Source organism: Lithohypha guttulata, assembly GCF_036872675.1.
Source record: "Lithohypha guttulata strain CCFEE 5908 chromosome Unknown scaffold_1, whole genome shotgun sequence".
NCBI lineage: Eukaryota > Fungi > Ascomycota > Eurotiomycetes > Chaetothyriales > Trichomeriaceae > Lithohypha > Lithohypha guttulata.
In genome coordinates, this window is record NW_027042750.1 from 84,507 (window position 1) to 103,173 (window position 18,667).

General features: G+C 49.2%; 7 protein-coding genes across 7 annotated transcripts; 2 read left to right on the forward strand and 5 right to left on the reverse strand.

Moving 5' to 3' along the window:
* Nucleotides 1-1,711: 1,711 nt before the first annotated feature.
* Nucleotides 1,712-2,068, reverse strand: LTR64_000029 (uncharacterized protein; the record flags this gene model as incomplete). The annotated part of the gene is given in 2 exon segments (XM_064894416.1): nt 1,712-1,945; nt 1,961-2,068. 2 exon segments carry the CDS (start codon nt 2,066-2,068, stop codon nt 1,712-1,714), a joined length of 342 nt encoding a protein of 113 aa, XP_064757103.1.
* Nucleotides 2,069-5,669: 3,601 nt separating this feature from the next.
* Nucleotides 5,670-6,377, forward strand: LTR64_000031 (uncharacterized protein; the record flags this gene model as incomplete). The annotated part of the gene is made up of 1 exon (XM_064894417.1): nt 5,670-6,377. One exon carries the CDS (start codon nt 5,670-5,672, stop codon nt 6,375-6,377), a length of 708 nt encoding a protein of 235 aa, XP_064757104.1.
* A 735-nt stretch (nt 6,378-7,112) lies between these two features.
* LTR64_000032 (uncharacterized protein) lies at nt 7,113-7,421 on the reverse strand (the record flags this gene model as incomplete). Its single annotated transcript, XM_064894418.1, has 1 exon — nt 7,113-7,421. One exon carries the CDS (start codon nt 7,419-7,421, stop codon nt 7,113-7,115), a length of 309 nt encoding a protein of 102 aa, XP_064757105.1.
* Nucleotides 7,422-8,348: 927 nt separating this feature from the next.
* NHP2 (snoRNA-binding protein) lies at nt 8,349-9,220 on the reverse strand (the record flags this gene model as incomplete). Its single annotated transcript, XM_064894419.1, has 2 exons — nt 8,349-8,737; nt 8,812-9,220. 2 exons carry the CDS (start codon nt 9,218-9,220, stop codon nt 8,349-8,351), a joined length of 798 nt encoding a protein of 265 aa, XP_064757106.1.
* Nucleotides 9,221-10,051: 831 nt separating this feature from the next.
* SAC7_1 (GTPase activating protein (GAP) for Rho1p) lies at nt 10,052-13,197 on the reverse strand (the record flags this gene model as incomplete). Its single annotated transcript, XM_064894420.1, has 3 exons — nt 10,052-12,798; nt 12,846-13,001; nt 13,047-13,197. The coding sequence occupies 3 exons, from the start codon at nt 13,195-13,197 to the stop codon at nt 10,052-10,054; spliced, it is 3,054 nt and encodes a 1,017-aa protein (XP_064757107.1).
* Nucleotides 13,198-14,340: 1,143 nt separating this feature from the next.
* TVP38 (Tlg2-vesicle protein) lies at nt 14,341-15,453 on the reverse strand (the record flags this gene model as incomplete). Its single annotated transcript, XM_064894421.1, has 1 exon — nt 14,341-15,453. One exon carries the CDS (start codon nt 15,451-15,453, stop codon nt 14,341-14,343), a length of 1,113 nt encoding a protein of 370 aa, XP_064757108.1.
* A 728-nt stretch (nt 15,454-16,181) lies between these two features.
* Nucleotides 16,182-18,383, forward strand: LTR64_000036 (uncharacterized protein; the record flags this gene model as incomplete). Its single annotated transcript, XM_064894422.1, has 2 exons — nt 16,182-17,761; nt 17,816-18,383. 2 exons carry the CDS (start codon nt 16,182-16,184, stop codon nt 18,381-18,383), a joined length of 2,148 nt encoding a protein of 715 aa, XP_064757109.1.
* Nucleotides 18,384-18,667: the final 284 nt, after the last annotated feature.

Consider the following 18,667-nt stretch of genomic DNA (forward strand, 5'->3'; position numbering starts at 1 on the left):
GAGGCAACAGACTGGCAGTACCGTGATAGCCAGCAGGGGAGTGATGGACAAAGTGGCACACAAATGAATGGTTTCCGACTTTGAGTTTGGTTTTGTTTTCAGTTGCATCAGGCGGCAATGAAAGCTGCTTTTGAGATCACAGGAGGAGAGGTGCGCAGCATCTTGGACAGCGAGGACTCTGCGTCGTGTCAGACGACCACACTTGAGATAAAGGAAGAAGATATCCTTTTACACAATCAGATTCCAGGCACATATGTTGTCCATTTGCCCTCTTTTCATTGTCCAAGCTGATAATGCTTTATTTATCATACCACAATGACTGTACAGTGTGCCCGAAGCTAAACCCAACACCGCTCCAATTGCATCGAGTCGTAGCGGTGTCAATGGCATTATACGAACATGCGTCAAACCTTCGCGAGTGCAGAATTTCTGGCTGGAGTCGAGGTGCAACATCACATAATGTCTTAACGCCAAAGTAAAGGACTCCGATCAGGACATGCTAACAAGCTACTGATATGTCATAAGTTAGTCAAAGACCATGATAGACGTGGAGATGCTGAGCACAAAAATCCAGCATATCATCTGGATTCTAATCGATAAAGCCTCGTAACCTCAACCAGCTTCGTTAAGTTCGATAAATTATTTCGAGCCTCTATCGCTAAGATCGTCATTTCGAGATAGGCTAAGCTTCTGAATGACCTCAACAGCTTTGAGTAGAGCGCACACGAGCTGTGCGTGCCTTGCGTATTCTAGAAGCTGCAAGTATATTCTTTGTTCGGCCTGGCGACGACCAACGAAATCGTCATGTATCGACTGATAGTTTCAAAACAATCTTCTAAAGACCTGGTAATGAGATGACTATGGGGGTGCGAGCTCTTGCGAATGCTATGTCTAAATCAAGTCAACCACAGCAGGCGAGTACTCCTATTTCTTGGTACTCATTCGACTATCTTTCTTGTCATCCCGATGTGCCCAGCGGCTTAAGATGAGGATTGGAAACATCACTTTTGTGCTCTCATCTCGACTGTAGTCTCCATCTACATTTTCTCTCACTTTGTTACTGCTTCCTATGTGAGTACATGTGCTTCGTGGCAGTTATTAGTGGATTGTTCCCTCGTGGAACAGTCCACGACTTCTTCGTTGCGTGGAGGGGACCAAACAGTACTGTAGTAGCTGAGCTTACGTTAGTGAGCCTGGCAAATAACTGGAACTCATGTGTAGGCAAGCATTTTCTCCTAAAGCTCGAAGTATTATTGAACACTCTCTTTGCCGAACAGAGACTAGTCTTTGTCTGAGTGCACAGACGACAACGATTGGAATCACGTACATGAAGTTTGGTATAATAATGAACGACGATGGTAGAGTGATGCCAAGAGGTCAGGAGCCAGATAGTCATACAAGAGCCCCTGGATTATTGCACCAACCCACACCACCAACCGACCAACCAGGCTTACATGTTCATTGTACACACAACCCCTCCTAGTATCGCATCGAACCACAACCTCACTCTGCAAACACTGCACTCTTCTTCCTTGATCATCGTCTTCCTCTATCTCCACACCACGCGTCTCGAAGATCAACCATAAACTTGTCCATAGATCATCTCGAACGCCTTCCGCTCGCGTCCCCACCAATTCGACGCATTCTCATAATCTGCTATCCCTCCAGTCCACTTCTCAAGCTTGAATAGAACCTCCGCAGGATTTCTTACCTATTCTGCCTGCTCGTTGAACCAGGTCTTCAACATCTTGTTCCTAATTATTTGTCGCTTAGCCCACCCTTCGTCGTCCTTGCGCATTCCCAGTTCTCCTACTCTTCTTGTGCCTACTGTCGCATAGCCCATTGGTGCCTTCTCAACGACCTCCTTGAACTCTTCTATCTCCCCGGATCTTGCCATGATGATGGTCCGACCTGATTCTCTTGCTGCCTTGTAGGCGCGGTGAATCTGTAGTGATTTCACGTGTTCGGCGGGATCAGAGCCTGGTGCGTGGTTTGCGCATAACCATGTCGTCAGCTTGCGTTTGATCTCAGCCCAGGCGTAATTGTAGCCTAAACTCAGAGAATACATCTCGGTGATAGATAGAGCTGACTGGGTAATGTGGCTGTACTGTGTACGTGTTGGTTCAAGGGCACTCCAAATAGAAAGTTGTTCGTCTCGAGTAGGGGCTTCAAGGTCGCGAGGATCTCTATCGCGGTGACACTGATAGGGTGTGAAGGTCGACTTGGGACCTGAACGCTCGCAAATTGTTGATGGTAGATCGTTCATCACAGTTGCACAAGTTGAATTTGTGAGTGAAGGTCTCGTCGGCATAGTTTGAGGCGAGGACGATGATGCTAGTGGGGATGAGAACCGAAGTTCATCACCTCTGTCAGATTGGACTTTGATGGGTGTGATTGGTGAAATTGGTTCATCAGCATGACAAGAAAGCGTTTGAAAGCCTCCCTTTTGAAGGCGTGAACTATTGAAATGAGCAAAGACTGATCGGTGCATTTCTATATTGGTCTTGTTCATACTTTGCCAATTTGGATATGCCATTCTCGCTTCCTGTTCAATCCGTCGTGCTTGCTGCGCGTCCAGAAAAACACGACTCCGTGGTATGTTTGATATTCGTAATAGGGAAGAGTTTCGTGTTCGAAATTGTGTTGATTGTTGACTTCAATCGAATCCGAAATTATCTTGGTTTGCACTTCTTTCGGGTAAACGAGGTGAAAGTAAACTTCAAGTGACACCTAGACCTACGTCCTTTTCACTACTGACGAGCTATGGTGTGCGAAGTACTTGCGTAATATATGCTGTGTCGGACCATGATAGAAAAACAGCATGAATTGCTATCTTGAAAAACCCAGTTGATTGTGCTCAAGCTGAAATGACTGTCGTCTTACTAAATTCAGCATACTGGATGTTATCTCCTCAGAATTTCTGGTTTGTTCTTGAGTAATGTTTGCTCATATGCCAACAGCTTCTAGTCCTTTGATTGTTCGCCTGAACCTGGTAATGAAGCAGGGGTATGCTGTTGTTCTTAGGGGTACGTCGACTTGTCATAGTATTCCTCTATCTTCTTGTCGTCTTACACACTCATGTCCATATTCAACCATCAATGTGGGCAAACCAACGACACCTGCCGGATAATTGCTGCATGACTGGTGGGACGAAGTAGTGAGCGCGTTTCCATTTTTTTCTGTCTGGCAAACATTTTAGCTTCTCACGTTTTTGTACCATACGGTGCTCGAAGGCGGTTGTTCGTAAAGGTGCGAACTTCGTTGGTATGAGGCGATACTAGAGCCATATCCTTGGGGTGTTGAACGTCGTGTCAGAGTTACCCTGCTTTTCCATCAGTCGTCAAGGACTCATAAATCTGCTAGCAAGACAACAGTAACATGTCGTATGCTTTGCCAGAATGTCGCTTTTTCATCACATGAAAAGACGTTCGTGAGGTCAAAGGTGTAGGGCAATGGAGAGTTGCATGAAGGAGGTCTTTCGTATTTTCACAGCTCACTGTCCGAGCCTCTGTATTTGTTGATAGCTACAACGTAAGTTTAGTCATGGCAGATCTTGCAGAACGTCACGGTCACAGCACAGCTCTCCCGTAGGATGAGCTGACAAAACACAGTAAGTATTGATGGAAGTTCTGCCATTTGCAGAACTTTCTGAACAGTCAAGATTTATTCTTAAACACATATTTAGGGAGTGCTGGTCACATAGTGGAGCAATTGATATAGCTCCTCCGACAAAGTGTGGGGACAGAGCATTCGGCAGGGCCACCCATCACCAGTTCAGTATTGCCAATGAGTATCTTGATGTACATCTGAAGGAGGATGAAAAAGGATAGAACAAAATTCTTCACAGCTTGATTAGTCGTCCTGCCGCAAAGATGGCAACAGAGAGATTATAGAATTTGCTGTGTCTTAGTCAGTGATAAGCAAGTCTGATTCACTGTTTTGAGGTCGTTGCGGATCATGAAAGTGAGGACATAAGTCGTTGCATATAACTGTACGACCTGATTAGCTGCCTCGATATCCAGGCAGTAATCGTACTCGTAATGACGTTGGTGCTCAGCGAAGCACAACGCCGACACTGTGGCCGAGTCCTTCTCTACCATATTCCAATACTGCAACCTTTTATTGGGCTGTTCATGTCTCATGTTGGTAGATAGACTCGTCAGGTGTATCAGAAACTGTGCGCGCCGAAAACTCGTCCGACCATGACCGAGCGAAACCTCGTGTGCAGCCGCACAGCGCGCCATTCAACCACTTTGGGAAACCGAGCGAAGATCGTTTGCTTAAATTAGAAAGCTAAGCCGTAATGCTCATCAAGGTAGAAACGCATGGTTTGATCGCGAGGACAGATACATAAGGCTCGGTATCCTCACGAACTTCCTCGATCTTTCGAGTGATCATTCTTTATCATTCTCCATAATACGAATTGCAACGCCAGGACAACAGTTCACATCCAGCAATGGCAGAAGCAAAGCAGGACGACAATTCTGCAGCAGAAGTTATCATTCCGACATTCGGCGAGACAACTCAGACTCTACACGTGAAGTTCAAGGACTGGAAACTCTCAACCGCACATCTCTATCCAACCGATGCTTCAGGCACGTCGTCAACACCTGAACCCCTCTATATAGTGGAATCTCATCTTCGCAAGCCAAATCTCCGGATGTTCACAAATGTCGAAAATGGTAGTGCTGTACTCAGCAGCGACAGGGCACCATTTGCAAATGTGATTTTCCATTCCTTCAGCAGCACAACGGACATCGACTTGAATGGTACAAACATAGGTCTAAAGGCCAAATCACGCTGGAAAGGCAATGAATGGTTATTCGACTCAATCTCTTTCGCAAAGACATTGGCATGGAAGACGCAAATATCGTGGACTAAGCAGTCTTGGGTCTGCATGGATGAGCGTGCCTTGCCACTTGCGCGGGTTACAGTAAATGGTTTTGCCTGGAAAGATATCGGCAAGTTCGAGATTCTGAATCCCGAGAGTCTGACGCAAGCTATGGTCGAGGAACTAATCGTCACGGGGATGACTATGGCGTTCTGGACGATCATGACCAACAGGAATGCTAGCACGGCCAGTTCTAGTGCTGCTAGTGCCAGTGCTGCTAGCGCGGCGGCTTCTGTCTAGCAGTGTGCCTGGATTGATATAATTCTGTGAGGCACACAACAGATCCAAGTCCACATTAGCAAGCGGCTTGTGCTGTGATTTCCCGTCATAACTGCGAGAGAGGCCGGGTAATACACTTGGTCTTGACATTATAGGCTCGTCGTGGTCTTCCTCTCTGCACTATGCTAACAATGAATGGTTCTTGTGCTTAGTGCCCAGCTGTGAGACGTTACAAGGGAGAGTCCAAAAGACGAAGTACGAAACTGAAAGGCAGAAGTTGTGATGACGAGCTTGATAACGACCACTACTTCGAAGGGACCGAAGGCTGAAACCACAAGCGAGAACATGTCTTAGCTCCGAGGCTGAAACGTGCCAAAGCTCAAGGTTGGATGTGCTAAGCGCCGCAGTGCAGCAATATCTTCCTCCCGTTCTGAAAAGCGTGTTTTCATGCTGCTGTCGGGCTTACTTGCTGAGACGAGAAGTGTCTCTTGCACATAGTCACGTCGCGACATTCAGATGCACGAGGTCATATCAAACTCTGTGTCATGATATGGAACCAATGGCTGGGCACATTGACACGTGCGACGAACCGCCTTGTCTTGACTCTGCGACAACGCTGAAAGGATTGTGGTTATTTGGATGCGGTCTTCTGCTCCATGTGACTTATGCCCTGCTCAACCTGGTGATCAGATCGGCATGTGCTCGCCTTGTCCACTGGGTCAAAGAACCACGAAGTAAGCAAGACGCGACGTTCCTAAGTCATGAGGGTGTCGACTTTACCAACCTGGACTACCTAAACTCGGCACGACAGATGATTGTCGTTCAGGACTTCAACCCTTACGCGAATAGGACAAGGAATCAAATGCAGCAAATCGGCAAGGCAGGAATCAATTTTGAGCGACTTCACGAAGCGCTTCTGGTCAGCGACAACCCCAGTGTACTCCAGAACTCATCGGCTGCGGTCCAAGCACTGACGATCGAGATGAGCCAGGATGAACTCGCAGCAACTTACACCAAATTCCAAAAGCTTCGGCGCGGTTATAGCTTCGGTGACACTGTACCCAGTGACAATTCTCAAGCTCACTTAGGAGATACGTTTGTGGTCTATCGTGCTGCAGCACCACGAAACTTCATGCCGGTCGCCGCTTTGTCTGGAATATTGGGCGGCATCGCAGGCGGTATCGTTGCGGTTGTGGGCAATCGTTTTGTGAGCTCTGGTGACAAAGACGACAGGACCACCTCAAATGCGAGCACTATGAAGAACTAACGAAGTACTCAGGATGAGTCTCAGCTGAACAGCATGGCGTCCATCAAGCGTGATGCGACACGAGGGAAGTGTGAGTCAGCTGAGAAATCGACTGAACCTGCCGATACACAAGACCAGTTCCGCTTTTGGATCTGGCTAGCTCGAAGGCGATCCAGTGCGTTGGATCCAGCGGCAAACTCGAGCCCACCCGTCCCTGCATTCCAATACGATATCTCCCACGCATTTAGGCATGCTTACTTGTCCGACCAGTGCAACAGCGTGGCGTGGAGAGCTTGGTCATGCATGAAATGGGCTGGAAGTACAAGCTTTGACGTGCTCGTCAGCCTGTTGACAGACACAAGCTCCACTCAATCATATGGTTACAATGATGTTGAATTTTTTCTTCGACCTACCCCTACGCCATGCCCGGAAACGACCAGAACAACTTCGTCCGCATCATCTAAGCCTGCACCAATACCGACCAGAACTTCGACCGCAAAAGCAAGCTCTACATCGACCTCGACCCGACCAATGCCTACTTCAGCCTGATGTGGGTACGGGAATGCTGGTCAATAAACATGCGCAGGGTCATTAGCTTGACTCAGTCCAGCTCCCTTGCCAGTTTGATACTTTGGATAGCTTGTTTGAGGTTTACGGTCAGGGTACTGCCAGTAGAAAAGTCATGTCGGCAGCGTCGGCCGACCCTCTGAACGACGAGAAGTACAACATGCATTCGTACTTCGAGCTCCAAGCATGTCAAACCGTGTTCGACAAGGTCTCGCCCAGTGCCATATATGCGACCAACTCGTTGCTGCTTATGTTCGTGTACTGCACCACGAGCTGACCAATCATATCTAGCGCCGACTGTTGTGCCAGATCCTCGACGCCGGCTTCTGGAAGTATGCCTTCATGCATCTTGCTTGAAGCACTAGCAGCATTAGAAAGTCCTAGTGCGTTGCGATGCTCGCTTAGTTTCCCAATACCCTCGAAGGCGGCAGTGTTCAGATCAATATCGTGGTCGTTTCGAAGTCTGTCTGTGCGGGCTGAGGTCATTTGTGCATTCATATCAAGAGTATTGAGGTCAAATCTCTATTGAAGCGAAACTTGAGCTGACGTTCCTGGTTGAGGTTTCGTCGCCTTGTGTGGTTTAAGCGAGGTACTGCTTGAAGTGTCAACTAAGTTCCCAATTGAAGGATTTCGAAAGCCGATATGTCCTGCGAGCAAGCGTTCGAAATCTGTAAAGGAGTTATCGATGTACACGATAAATGCATTGGGGTGATCTAGCAGCTGATCGCACGATTTGTACATCAGCTTGTCGACAAAACGAGTACAAAGAAAGTGTCAACGTGACGATTCACACTGTTGCGGAAACCCTCTCGGATCAACGATGGACGTAGACCATCCGGCAAATTTGGCACTTCTCTTCGTCACACGACTGAAAGATACTGTGTAGCTCTCGGAAGCTGTGCACCCTTGCTCCCAGATGCAGAAGGTGCTGCGGCACTCGCGTGCTTTCTTCAAAGAACGAGGACGCGACTGGACGCGATCCGGGGAACGATCTTGGTTCGACTACCGAAAGCAGAAGGTGCATTTCTCGAACAGGATATTTGCATCTGGTTGGATTGGCACGACTAAGGACGACGATCGCCGATCTTGTGCAAGGGTGCGTATACTGCTAGGACTGGTTCTGTCATTGAGTATGAACGATTGAGGATAGGATACCACGAATTCGTATATAACTATATGCTGCCTTTCAAGCTTTTCGTACGATTTGCATAGTGTACTGGTCGTTCTTGCGCCGTTAACGCCGTCCTTGATCTTGATTGAACCCCGTACAACAATCCTCCATATTGCTTTTGTTTGTGAGATTACGACTTCTTGCACGGTACTCGACCAATCAGTCAGCTGGAGCACTGCTTGCTTCTCGCGGAAGAATTTTTCTGCTGCCGCTCGTGCTCATCTCTGGCTTCTGACCATATCCATACATCAAACTCATACCTTCACATGGCGCCCTTCCTTCTCGATGATCTTCACCAAACCCTTATATGTCTCACTCCACTCTTCCTTGTCTTCCTTTCCGCTCCCCTTCTCCTCAGCTCCTTTCTTCTTGTTTACGGGCACATCTCTCCCTACCATGACTACACTTGTTGGCCTCTTAGTTTGTCCCGCCATGCCCAACTCCGCTCTGCTGGTGACATAGATATATGGAATATTGTGATCTTCACACAAGACTGGGATGTGTGAGATGACGTCCATGGGTGAGATGTCTGCTGCTAGGACAACAATGCCTACTGGCAAAGAGGCGCTGGCTTCAGAAACGGATTTACGTAGAGCCTTGACGACTTCTTTGACGCCGCGTTTGAGGGTTCGTTGAGCGGCGGCTGTAGCACATGAAAGTGGTTAGCGATGTTCTCCACAACACTAGTAGGCGGTAACAAAGAATAGGGAGACATACCTTTCTTGACCCCCTTGAACACCTTCTTGCCAACCTTCTCGTCCGCCAACGGATTCGCAAACGGCACAAGCGCACCAATTGGCCTCACCGCACCCTTCTCATCAATCTGCATCGTCTCATCCTCATTTTCACTCACAACCTCTCCATCTTTTCCTACATTGCCGTTCACTAGCACTTCCCTCTTCCCATCGCCCTTAACCTCCACGACAGCACCATCCGCCTTCTCCAGCTCATTCAACATCTTCTCCGCGATCTCTGCCTTTTTCTTATCCTTGCTCTTCTTCTCTTTCTTGGATGATTTCTCTTTAGAGATTCCGGCCGGTTCTACGAGAGTAGAGGTGGATTCTGACTTTGCGGCCTTACGAGCGGCGCGGCGCTCTTCTTTGCTGAGCGAGGAGTCTTTGGCCATTGTTGTGATGAAGAGAGAGGTGTGAGGTTTGGGACGGTAAATGAGTAGTGCTGATCTCACTACAGTGTGTAGAATACGTCAATTGCTCTGTCTGTATGTTTTCTCCCTCTTCTTTCGCGATTTTAAGATACGGTTCAGTCGTAGTCTTCGAGGTTTAAGATATTTAGCTGTGTTTGGTGTTTTCGCGATAGTTTCTGGGCACACTCGTCCGTTCCCAGCTTCGCTCTCTTCGATGTCTGCCTGGTCGTTGTATGCACACTCTACCTCTCGCGTCGAGATAGGTCAAGGTAACTCAGATCCGTGTCTCGCGCTAGGCCGTCCAGCGCAGGTGTCCGCGGTTCCGAGCAGGAAATTCTGTAATTTCCAATGCTCGTGAATGTTTCTTGATATCAATATGTCCACTCCCACGAGCGCAAAGCTGAACCTTTCGATCAGTGCTTCGTCCTTCGCACCTTCCAACTCCAAATTTCTTATCGAGAAAAATCGTGTGGAGCTTCAGTAGATGACTAAGGCATCAGATATTCAGGCTTGCCTTTTTGTGGAGTAGTGCAATTCCAGCTTCAAGCGATAAGGCACGAAGGCAGCAACGAACACACGAATATGGTGAGACGTCGTTCATTGAACATTGTTTCTACGTAGGGTATGTTGTGCTGTACTGTCCTGTGCCAGCTTTTCTAACCTGTTCTAACTATCGTAATTTGGCAAGACTCGCCAGGCGTGTTATGCTGCTAAGCGCTATCACGTTACTTTTTGTGTGTGCCTGCCCTTATGCCTGTGTATCCTAGGGTAATAGCCCCAATGGTCCTGCTGCACGACTTTCCTCCTTTTTGATTACACCTTCTCGTTCGATGTGCCCCTAACTTCGTTCATGCCAGTACCCGCAGAAGCCTGTTCCTGTCCCTGCATCGGCTGCTCTTGCGTTTGAAATTGCTGTAACTGCTCAAATTGCGCTTTCTGCCGCGCTTGCATCGGACCTGTCATTTGCTGTGGCATTTCTTCCACTAGAGCAGAGGACATAGGGCGTAACTCAACGACCTTCATAGAACTACCGCCGTTGGTGGAGATTGTGGTGACAATTCGCCCACTTCCTCTATCACTACCATTCGCACTTCCCACACTCTGGGTACGAGGTTGACCCAACAGCGGTGGGGGTGAAAGATCTGACATGTTAGTATTCGTTTCGCCTTCGACTGGCGTCATTCTCTCTAAGAAACTGCCACTCGGCACAGCAGAAGGCATTGATCTCGCGGGAATGCCAAATCCTGCTTCAGGTGTTGCGTTCGTACTCATATAGTTGCCTGCGATGGCTGGCACGGCCTGGTCATGATGGCTGTGAGCAATCTCAGACCCATACGTGTTGCCCGAACCGACAGGAGCTGACCCGGGCACAGAGCCAGACAACTGACCCGGTACCGGTGGGACCGGTGTCCTACTGCCACTCCTCTCATGTCCCCTGTTCTCCTCTGGTAGCGGCACCAACAAGTCGTCGCGACTTCTGTCAAACGAACGTCCTCGAGGTGAGAGATGCTCGTGGGCAAAAGCGGTCAAGCTACTCCTACTGCCTGCATCACTTGCACCTGCTGCAAATCCCCTTGGTGGCGGTGGAGGACTTTTTGCTCTTTCTCTGTCGTCCCTGTTCTGCTGAATCTTAGCCTTCATTCTTCCGAAAAAGCCCTTTCGCTCTGGATCAGTTGGTGGTGCAACGACATTGTTAAGTATCTCACCGGATGCACGGCTCGAGACGTTCATCGTAGATGGATAGCCAGCACTATTGGACCCATCAAAGTTGGTTGTCTGTGTGGCTTGTGAGTCGCCAGTAAATGATTTACGTGGCTTGTGCGAGTGTGCGTTTGAGCCAAGGGAGCTATTACTGCCTCTAGCACCAGGGTTCTGCCCTATACCCATACCCATGATTGGTGGTGGAGGTGCTAAGGGCGACATGTTGTCTTGTGGTCCTTGTCGAGAAAGACGCCACTTGTTGTTCTTGTTTCGCCGGTTTTCCTCGCGATTAGCTGGATCATCCAGAGCGTCGAGGTCTGAGGGATCTGTCACAGATCCCCTAGAATAGAGCGACCCTTGTGGTGATCCTGGTGGCATGAGTGTAGAGCTTGGAACACGTGCTTCGCGAGTTGTTGGAGACGTAGGGGAAGTCGTGTTCAAAGCTTCAGGTTGTTTGCTGTTGTCAGGTGTGATTGTGTTGTTCGGCATTGCTGGAAATTGGTCAGCCGGATCTGCTCGGTCGTGCATAAATTGATTCGGTGTCATCATTGGGGTATGGAAGGTTCCTTCGTCTGCAGTAAGTGACGCTTGGGAACTCTGCGCACTTTCATTGACACTTCCAGGTATTCTACGCTTCTGGAGTTTCCTTGGTTGTCGAGCATTCGGGTCTCTAAGAGAATCCGAAGGTCCAAAGATTGGTGAGATAGACAAGAGGTTCTTGTACTTTCCGTCTCGATTCGGTTTTCCATTGATTGGAGTTACGGGGTTGAAGTCTTGCGCTTGTCGAAGATCCTGACCAGCCATCGTGGAGGCAGCTGGCTCTGCAATCTGATTGTTTATCGTCCTTATGGGCTGTGATGGCAGACGAATGTCGGTGCCTGGCACTCGGTCGGGAGTATTCTGATCGCGTTCGTCAGAAGGTGATCCGGGTATCGTTGGTGGCAGAATAGTGGTAGGAGTGTCTGGAGTTCTGGCCTCTGACATTCTCTGAAATCGATGTCCAGCTTGCATTGCAGGCGATTTATTGGAGGGAACAGTGTTGCTCCTCGCCAAACCACTAGTACTGCCGGTGCTCCCAAGAGCGGCAGGAGATCCAGGTGTTGCAGGGCTCGATACGTTAGGACTGGCGCGATCTCGTGAGTTACGTGACGACAAGGATGCATTGCGACGTATACCCGTTGCTCTGCGCAAGCTATCTGCTCCTGCGCTTGCAGTCGAAGCAGACCGACCAAGACCCACGGCTGGCTTAGGAGTTTTGATAGATGGCGGACCGCTCTTAACTTCGTCCTTTGTCTTCTCGTCCATAGCTGTGCCAGACATGCCAATCAAGAAATTGTCTTGGTTCTCGATCAGAAAGATCAGTACCTCCTGGCTGAGCCGGTATTCGTTAGGTGCCATATCGTGACTTGGGTGGGAAATGATACCAGGCTGAAAGATGGCCGCCAGATTCTGAGCAGTCATCCTGTTCAGATCCGACTTGGAGTCAAAGACGGCCAAGAGATCCAGGATATACAGCAGTAATTGTCGATTCAGGGGTGGGAGCTCTCTCAGTAATTGCTGGTATGCAGCGACAGCTTTTGCATGCTCTTCACGTTCCATTGTCTGACCTCGTGTTTCAATCCCAGCTTTTGCTTGATAGGCGCGAAGAGGGTTTCTAAATCGTTCGTAGAAACTAAGAGGGACGATAGGTTCGGGCAATTGGTTGAGGTATCGACGGAGAATATTGGCAGCATCGTGGACGGTGTAACCTGTCCAATCGAGGCCTTTACCATATCGTTCGGGTGAATTGAAGACGATTTGAAGATCCTTGATCCGTTTTGCAGAGCCGCTTAATCGGAAGATACCTTCGACGTCAGTTGCTGTGCCGAGTGTTAGCACAGCGACAAATCGTAGTGAGCTTACTGACCTTTTTCCTTCAAGAAGACACCACATTTGGCAACTACTATCGGCACGTAACCATAGATGAAGCTCTCGCCTTGTTCGTTAGACAGGGAGATTGCGACGTTGGCATAACGAATGCTCTCAGAGAGTGGAATGCCAAATATGCCTCGATCAGCAGGACCTGTATGTGTCAGAATTGGCCTTCTTCCTTACGAGGTTGACTGACCTTGATCCTCTGATTTGTCCTTTTTTCGACCAAATTTGGTCCACCATGATTTCAACTGCTCTTTAGATGGTGGTGACACAGCTTGCTGTATGTTATTGGAAACCGGAGCACCTCTGTGAGAAGGCTGTGATATGGGTTGGGCGCTCGCCATAGCACCCGGGGTGCCTGATGGCATGTATTGGTCGTCGTGCGCAGGCTGATAGCGAGTGTGACAGTACGATAATTCGAGGTTTTTCGGGGAGAGGTCTAGAGATTCGAAGGGACGCTATCGCGATCGTCGTCGCAATCACTGTTGTGGTTGATCCGCGCAAGCGTTGATAGCCGTAGTAGCAACGATGAGTGGAAATACGGTCAAGCTGTTCCGATTTCGCCCATTCGATGTTATTCGACTCGCTAAAGATTGATGCTGTATTTTGGGACAAGGACTAGATTGAGAAGGCTGCGTATTGCCAGGTTTACGGTCCCAAGGTCAATAGGGAGGTTGTGAGTCGTGTCGCTGATTGTCGCCTGGAACGAGAACAAGCTCTTCCCTCAAAATCGAGCGCTAGTTGTCGCGCAAGATCTGCTACCAAGAGAAGAGAGCGGCGATGAAAGAGTAAAGGTAGCTGAGTCGCCGACCAGGAAGGCTGGTGGTTGTGGTCTGCTACCAGGGCGCTGTTAACAAGAACCTTGTGGGCCTCGTTGAAAGTTACTGGCGCTGACAATACCCGCTAAGGTTGCACTTTAAACGCCAAACCCGATTGAATTTCAGCCCCCAGACCAAGTTTGGTCAACAAACCGAGAAGCATGTTTGAACGAGCCGATCAACAAGAAAGACTAAATATGATGTCCTGATTGTAGACTTGTAAAGTGGTGATAAGTATCGCTTCTTATGCTGGTTTCGACCGCTCGTTTGAAGCCAATTTATTCAGTAATGCTGGTCTTGGCATGTAAGGCACCCGATGGCTGACTGACAAGGACAGATCCGGGAAGGATGAGCAGAGGGCCAAAGGTACAGTTCATACGCAACTCGTCTACGGTTACCCCAATATCTGTGAGATACGCTGTGCTTGGTCTGCTGCAGATCCCAGATCAACGGCTTCTATTTTTATTTACTGTTTAGCGTATTCCAAGACCAGCTTGCCAAAGTCGATCCGAATCATGGACAAGATCGTCATGCAATTGAGCAAGTCTGCTGAAACGGACACTGATTCTTCGAGGCACAATTCGTTGTAAAGAACACTCGCTTCAAGGTCGAGAGTAAAGTCTACCAACCAGAATATGGAAATCTATGCATGTCTCAATGCTGAAACACTCATGCGTCGTCGCCACCATCACCTTTAGCAAAGATATCCTCTTCACTTGTGCTATCGCGATATGGCTGTGGACTTGGCCCCTCGTCAAAATATGCCACATCATCGTCTTCATCGCGCGCCAATATCCCAGCTGCAGCCTGCGCCTCTGGATCGTCCGTGAATTCTGGTGGAGGGGCACCTGTTCGCCTCGTGGAATCGCGAACGCGTTCTTGTTCTTCTGCTTCTAGTTCTCGTGCCCTTTGCATGGTCTTGCGATAAATGAACCATCCCACAGAGGCGCCAAGAAGACCGAAGAAGATGATGCTGGCCCAATTGAGGGCCTTGTCTCCGAGGGTCATCTCGTCCTTGTTTTTGGCAATCTTGGCGAGTCTGCTGCCAATGAAGACGTGGATGAGGAGCTTGGGACTGATGCAGGCAGTAGCTAATGCGTAGGCAGATGGTTCAACTGTGGGAAAAGTCGACATGGCTCCATTGCTGAGAGAATATGGCAATGGACATAACCTGATCATGCACAACAGCTTCAACCCATCCTCCTTCAGTGTCAACGTCAGCGCCGCAAAACGTTTGTCGTTAGCAACCATACGCTCGACATATTTCCTGAGCAATGTTCTTGACACGATGAACGAGCAGAAAGAGCCCGCAACAGTGGCAGTAGCGTAAATCAACCATCCTTCACCAACACCATAGACGAAACCCGCCATAGTCCCGCATGTCGAGTATCCGATTAACGGCGGAAAAGCAGTAAGAAACGTGAGTGCCCACAGAATTGTCCACCCGCCTGTGGTATGTTTCCACTTCTCCGCGAAAGGCTCAAGAAAGCCAAATATCCTCTCATTGAAGATCAAGAAGATCACGAACCCGACATTGATCACTACCAGACCTGCGATGACCAGAATGCGCTGTAGAGGTGACATTCGACGATAGGTCGCCATCACCCTTCTTTGGATCTTCTCAGCATTGTTGATTATTTCGTCTCTGATCTCAGCACCTCTGCTCAGACCATATGGAGAGGTGTTGCTTCGTGAGTAACCCGATGTAGAGCGGTTGTAGGAAGGGCTCAGAAGATTTGGTGTCGAGGTCTGAGGAGAGCGAGGAAGCGCTATAGGCGACATGATGGGTGACTCCCGAGAATGCTTGAGCTCAGGAAAAGTGTACGAGGGGATATCGATCCGCAATGTCATTAACCAGGCATGGTTGTAGAAATGTCAATAGAGCAATGAGGGTAAATTGCAGCAAGTAGAATTCCTGGCGCAGTCCCAGAGAATAGACTTTCCGGGCCTAACAGTCACGGGCATGGGGTGCCATGCTGGAGAGGAACCCCAAGCCAGCTCCAGACGGGATGACGTTGCGAGGAGATCTGATCTCACCCTGGTTCGCTTACTGCCGCCCGACCATGTCTGCTCTTGCCTGCTCCTCCAGGACACAAGGACAGCAGCAACATAGACGATAGAGCTAGAAGGAGCGACTTTAATGCACAGGTACTGACGACCACCACATATGCTCATTTGGGGAGGATAAAGGAGTGAAGAAGACTTCATTTCGTGACCCCACGCACTCGAAGCAGTCAACCGGCGTGTCACTCATCGCGTTTGATGCCAGGACTGCGCTCCAACGACCAAAGAGTCGGCTCTCGCTTCCTCTACTACACGAACAAATCCTGCTCCATACATTAGTCGCGCCTGAAATAGAGTGAAGACTAGCTGAGTCGACCCGAGACTGTGACCGCATCTTCATCAAGGGTCTTCTCTTTCTCCTCCTTCTCTCATGCATCTGTTCAATCATTGGCATAGATCACGATTACGCTTCACGGCATAACGACCAGGAATAGCTCTTGTCCACAATGATAACGGCAGAGCAGTACCAACTATGTAAGGGAATCCTCGACAACAAAGACCTTGAAGAGGAAGACAAAGTCGAGCAATTGGAGGAACTCCTTCGCAAGGAGTCTAAACTAAGTGGCACGTCGCTTGAGAACGCTGTGCTAGATGCTCTCTGGCGATACAGGAATGCTGCTAGAGGCGAGGATGACCCTACACCACGACATACCATCATTCGAAAGTCTTCTCCAGCACCGTGGCAGATCAATCGTGCACCCACTCCGCTAGGCTCGCCTCCATCCTCTTCCAGTCCAGCTTTGTCGTCCGCCTTTCCATCACGCCCGTCTTTTAACCGCCAACGATCAGCTGCCTCCCCGTTCGCCTCTCCTAGACCTTCTCCACGTCTGGCTCTAGCCCAACCAATTCCGCACAGTCCATCTCTCAACACTTATGAATTTTCCGATACGGGCCCCTTGCCAGACATTTACGGAGACTTTGGCAGTGATACGGTGGACTGGCTAGTTGCAGACGAAACTGCAAGCAATACATCCTCAACCGGTACTGCATCATTGAGCGCTGCGGCTCCTGAATGGGTTCCACAACCCGACATGAGCCCTTACGATATGTTGCGATCCGTGCTCGGCGGACAACTGTCTGATGATTACATCGAGACTGCTCTTGTAGAACACTCCTACGACCTCGCCACCACCATTGCGGCTCTTCTTGGATCCGATAAGCCTGGAACCAAGGATGTCACTGATAATATTGATGGCAACATCTTGGTCGGGAAATCAATTACTGCCCAAGCCCGACCAGGAACTCCCGGCTCTTCCAAGAGTCCTATTGTGTGCAAGTATTGGCTTGCTTCTGGATCGTGCTTACGAGCCGACTGTCGCTTCGCTCACGATACAAGTGGCTATCTCTGCAAATACTGGATGTCAGGTCAATGTTTAGCTGGTGACAAATGTCAGTTCTCTCACGACCCTTCCGTATTGATGACCCACTTAAACCTCAATGAGCAACTAGCGAGTCCGGGACCTACCTTTCAACTACAAGATAGTAATGACCAATTTCCTGCTCTGGGAAACATTCCTCGCGGGCCAAGTGGCAATTCGTCCTTCAATCCTTCTGTTTCCGGCTTCTCACCATCGTCACGAGGTGTCTTCTCAGGTATTGGGCCAGGATCTCGACCTCATTCTCGACCGAATTCAAGACATCAGAACAGACCAAACACACCCTCCTCACTTTCCATGGACGATCCAGACGCCTTTCCGACACTGGGCTCAATTGCGGCAAAACGTGGCACTAAGCATCATGGTCACAGGTCTAGACACGGCCATGGGTCCAACGAAAAAGACACACCAGCTTCGTTGGCAGATCTCATCAAGATGTCCCCATCTCCTGCTCCTGCTCAGCTGCGAAAATCTGACCCCGTTCGTAGGGTTAAAGCTTCCAGTGGAGCAGATACTGTTGCTGCACGCCGTATCCCAGAGCCACAACACATCCCCTGGTTAGAAACAGGCTCCAAAGCTAATCAGCAATACTTGAAATATCGCGCAGACGCGATCAAGCATGGCAGTATACGAAATAAATTCCTACAGAGGTGAGTCCTTCTATCTATGTCGCTCCTTACCACACACTGATTCGTCTTTTCCAGCGCTGCACAAGCATGGAACCGCAATGACGCCCGTGCTGCTAAAGCTCTCTCGTTGCGCGGCCAAGCCGAGAATGAAGAAATGCGCAAAGCTCATCGCGCTGCCGCCGAAGCTCTTTACCAAGAACGAAATAACCACTTGCACTCATCCGATCCCTCTTCAGTTCACGATCAAGAACTTTACATTGATCTCCATGGCCTGCACCCGGAAGAAGCAATAGAATACCTCGAAGACATCCTCTCTACGCACGAAAAGCGTGGACGTAGAATTATCTACGCAATTACTGGCACCGGACACCATAGCAAAAACGGGAAGGATAAAGTAGGCAAAGGTGTTAGAGGCTGGTTGAATGAGTGGGGGTACACTTTCAGAGAATTTAGTGTGCCTGGCGAACGAGGTGGCTATATTGGGGGAGTATTGGGAATTGATATAACGAGTCATGGTCCGAGGAGGCAGATGCAGGGACTAGATGAGGAGGATCGAGGGGCACTAAATACCATGGCGACTACGACTTCGACTGGAGGGAGTACTAAGATACAACTGCTGAAGAAGGAAGAATTGATAGCGTGACATGGTCCTGAAACAAATCAAGCGAGTTCAAGCTCATTATATCGCAGGCTGTCAGTGATCGCTCAAATTGATGCGTTCTCTGTGGAACTCGTGCCGATTTATTCTCGACGAAATCTGGAGAATATAGTAGTGCTGCCTCGACCTTTGCGAGAGTCAGTGATACAGGCGGTGTAATGCTAGCCTCCCGAAAGTGGTGTAGTCTCGGCTAACTTTCTTTGAGTTATCGCATCTTCCTCGTCAGTCACACGGCATCTCATCGTTCTTTCCAAATGCTTTCATGAATT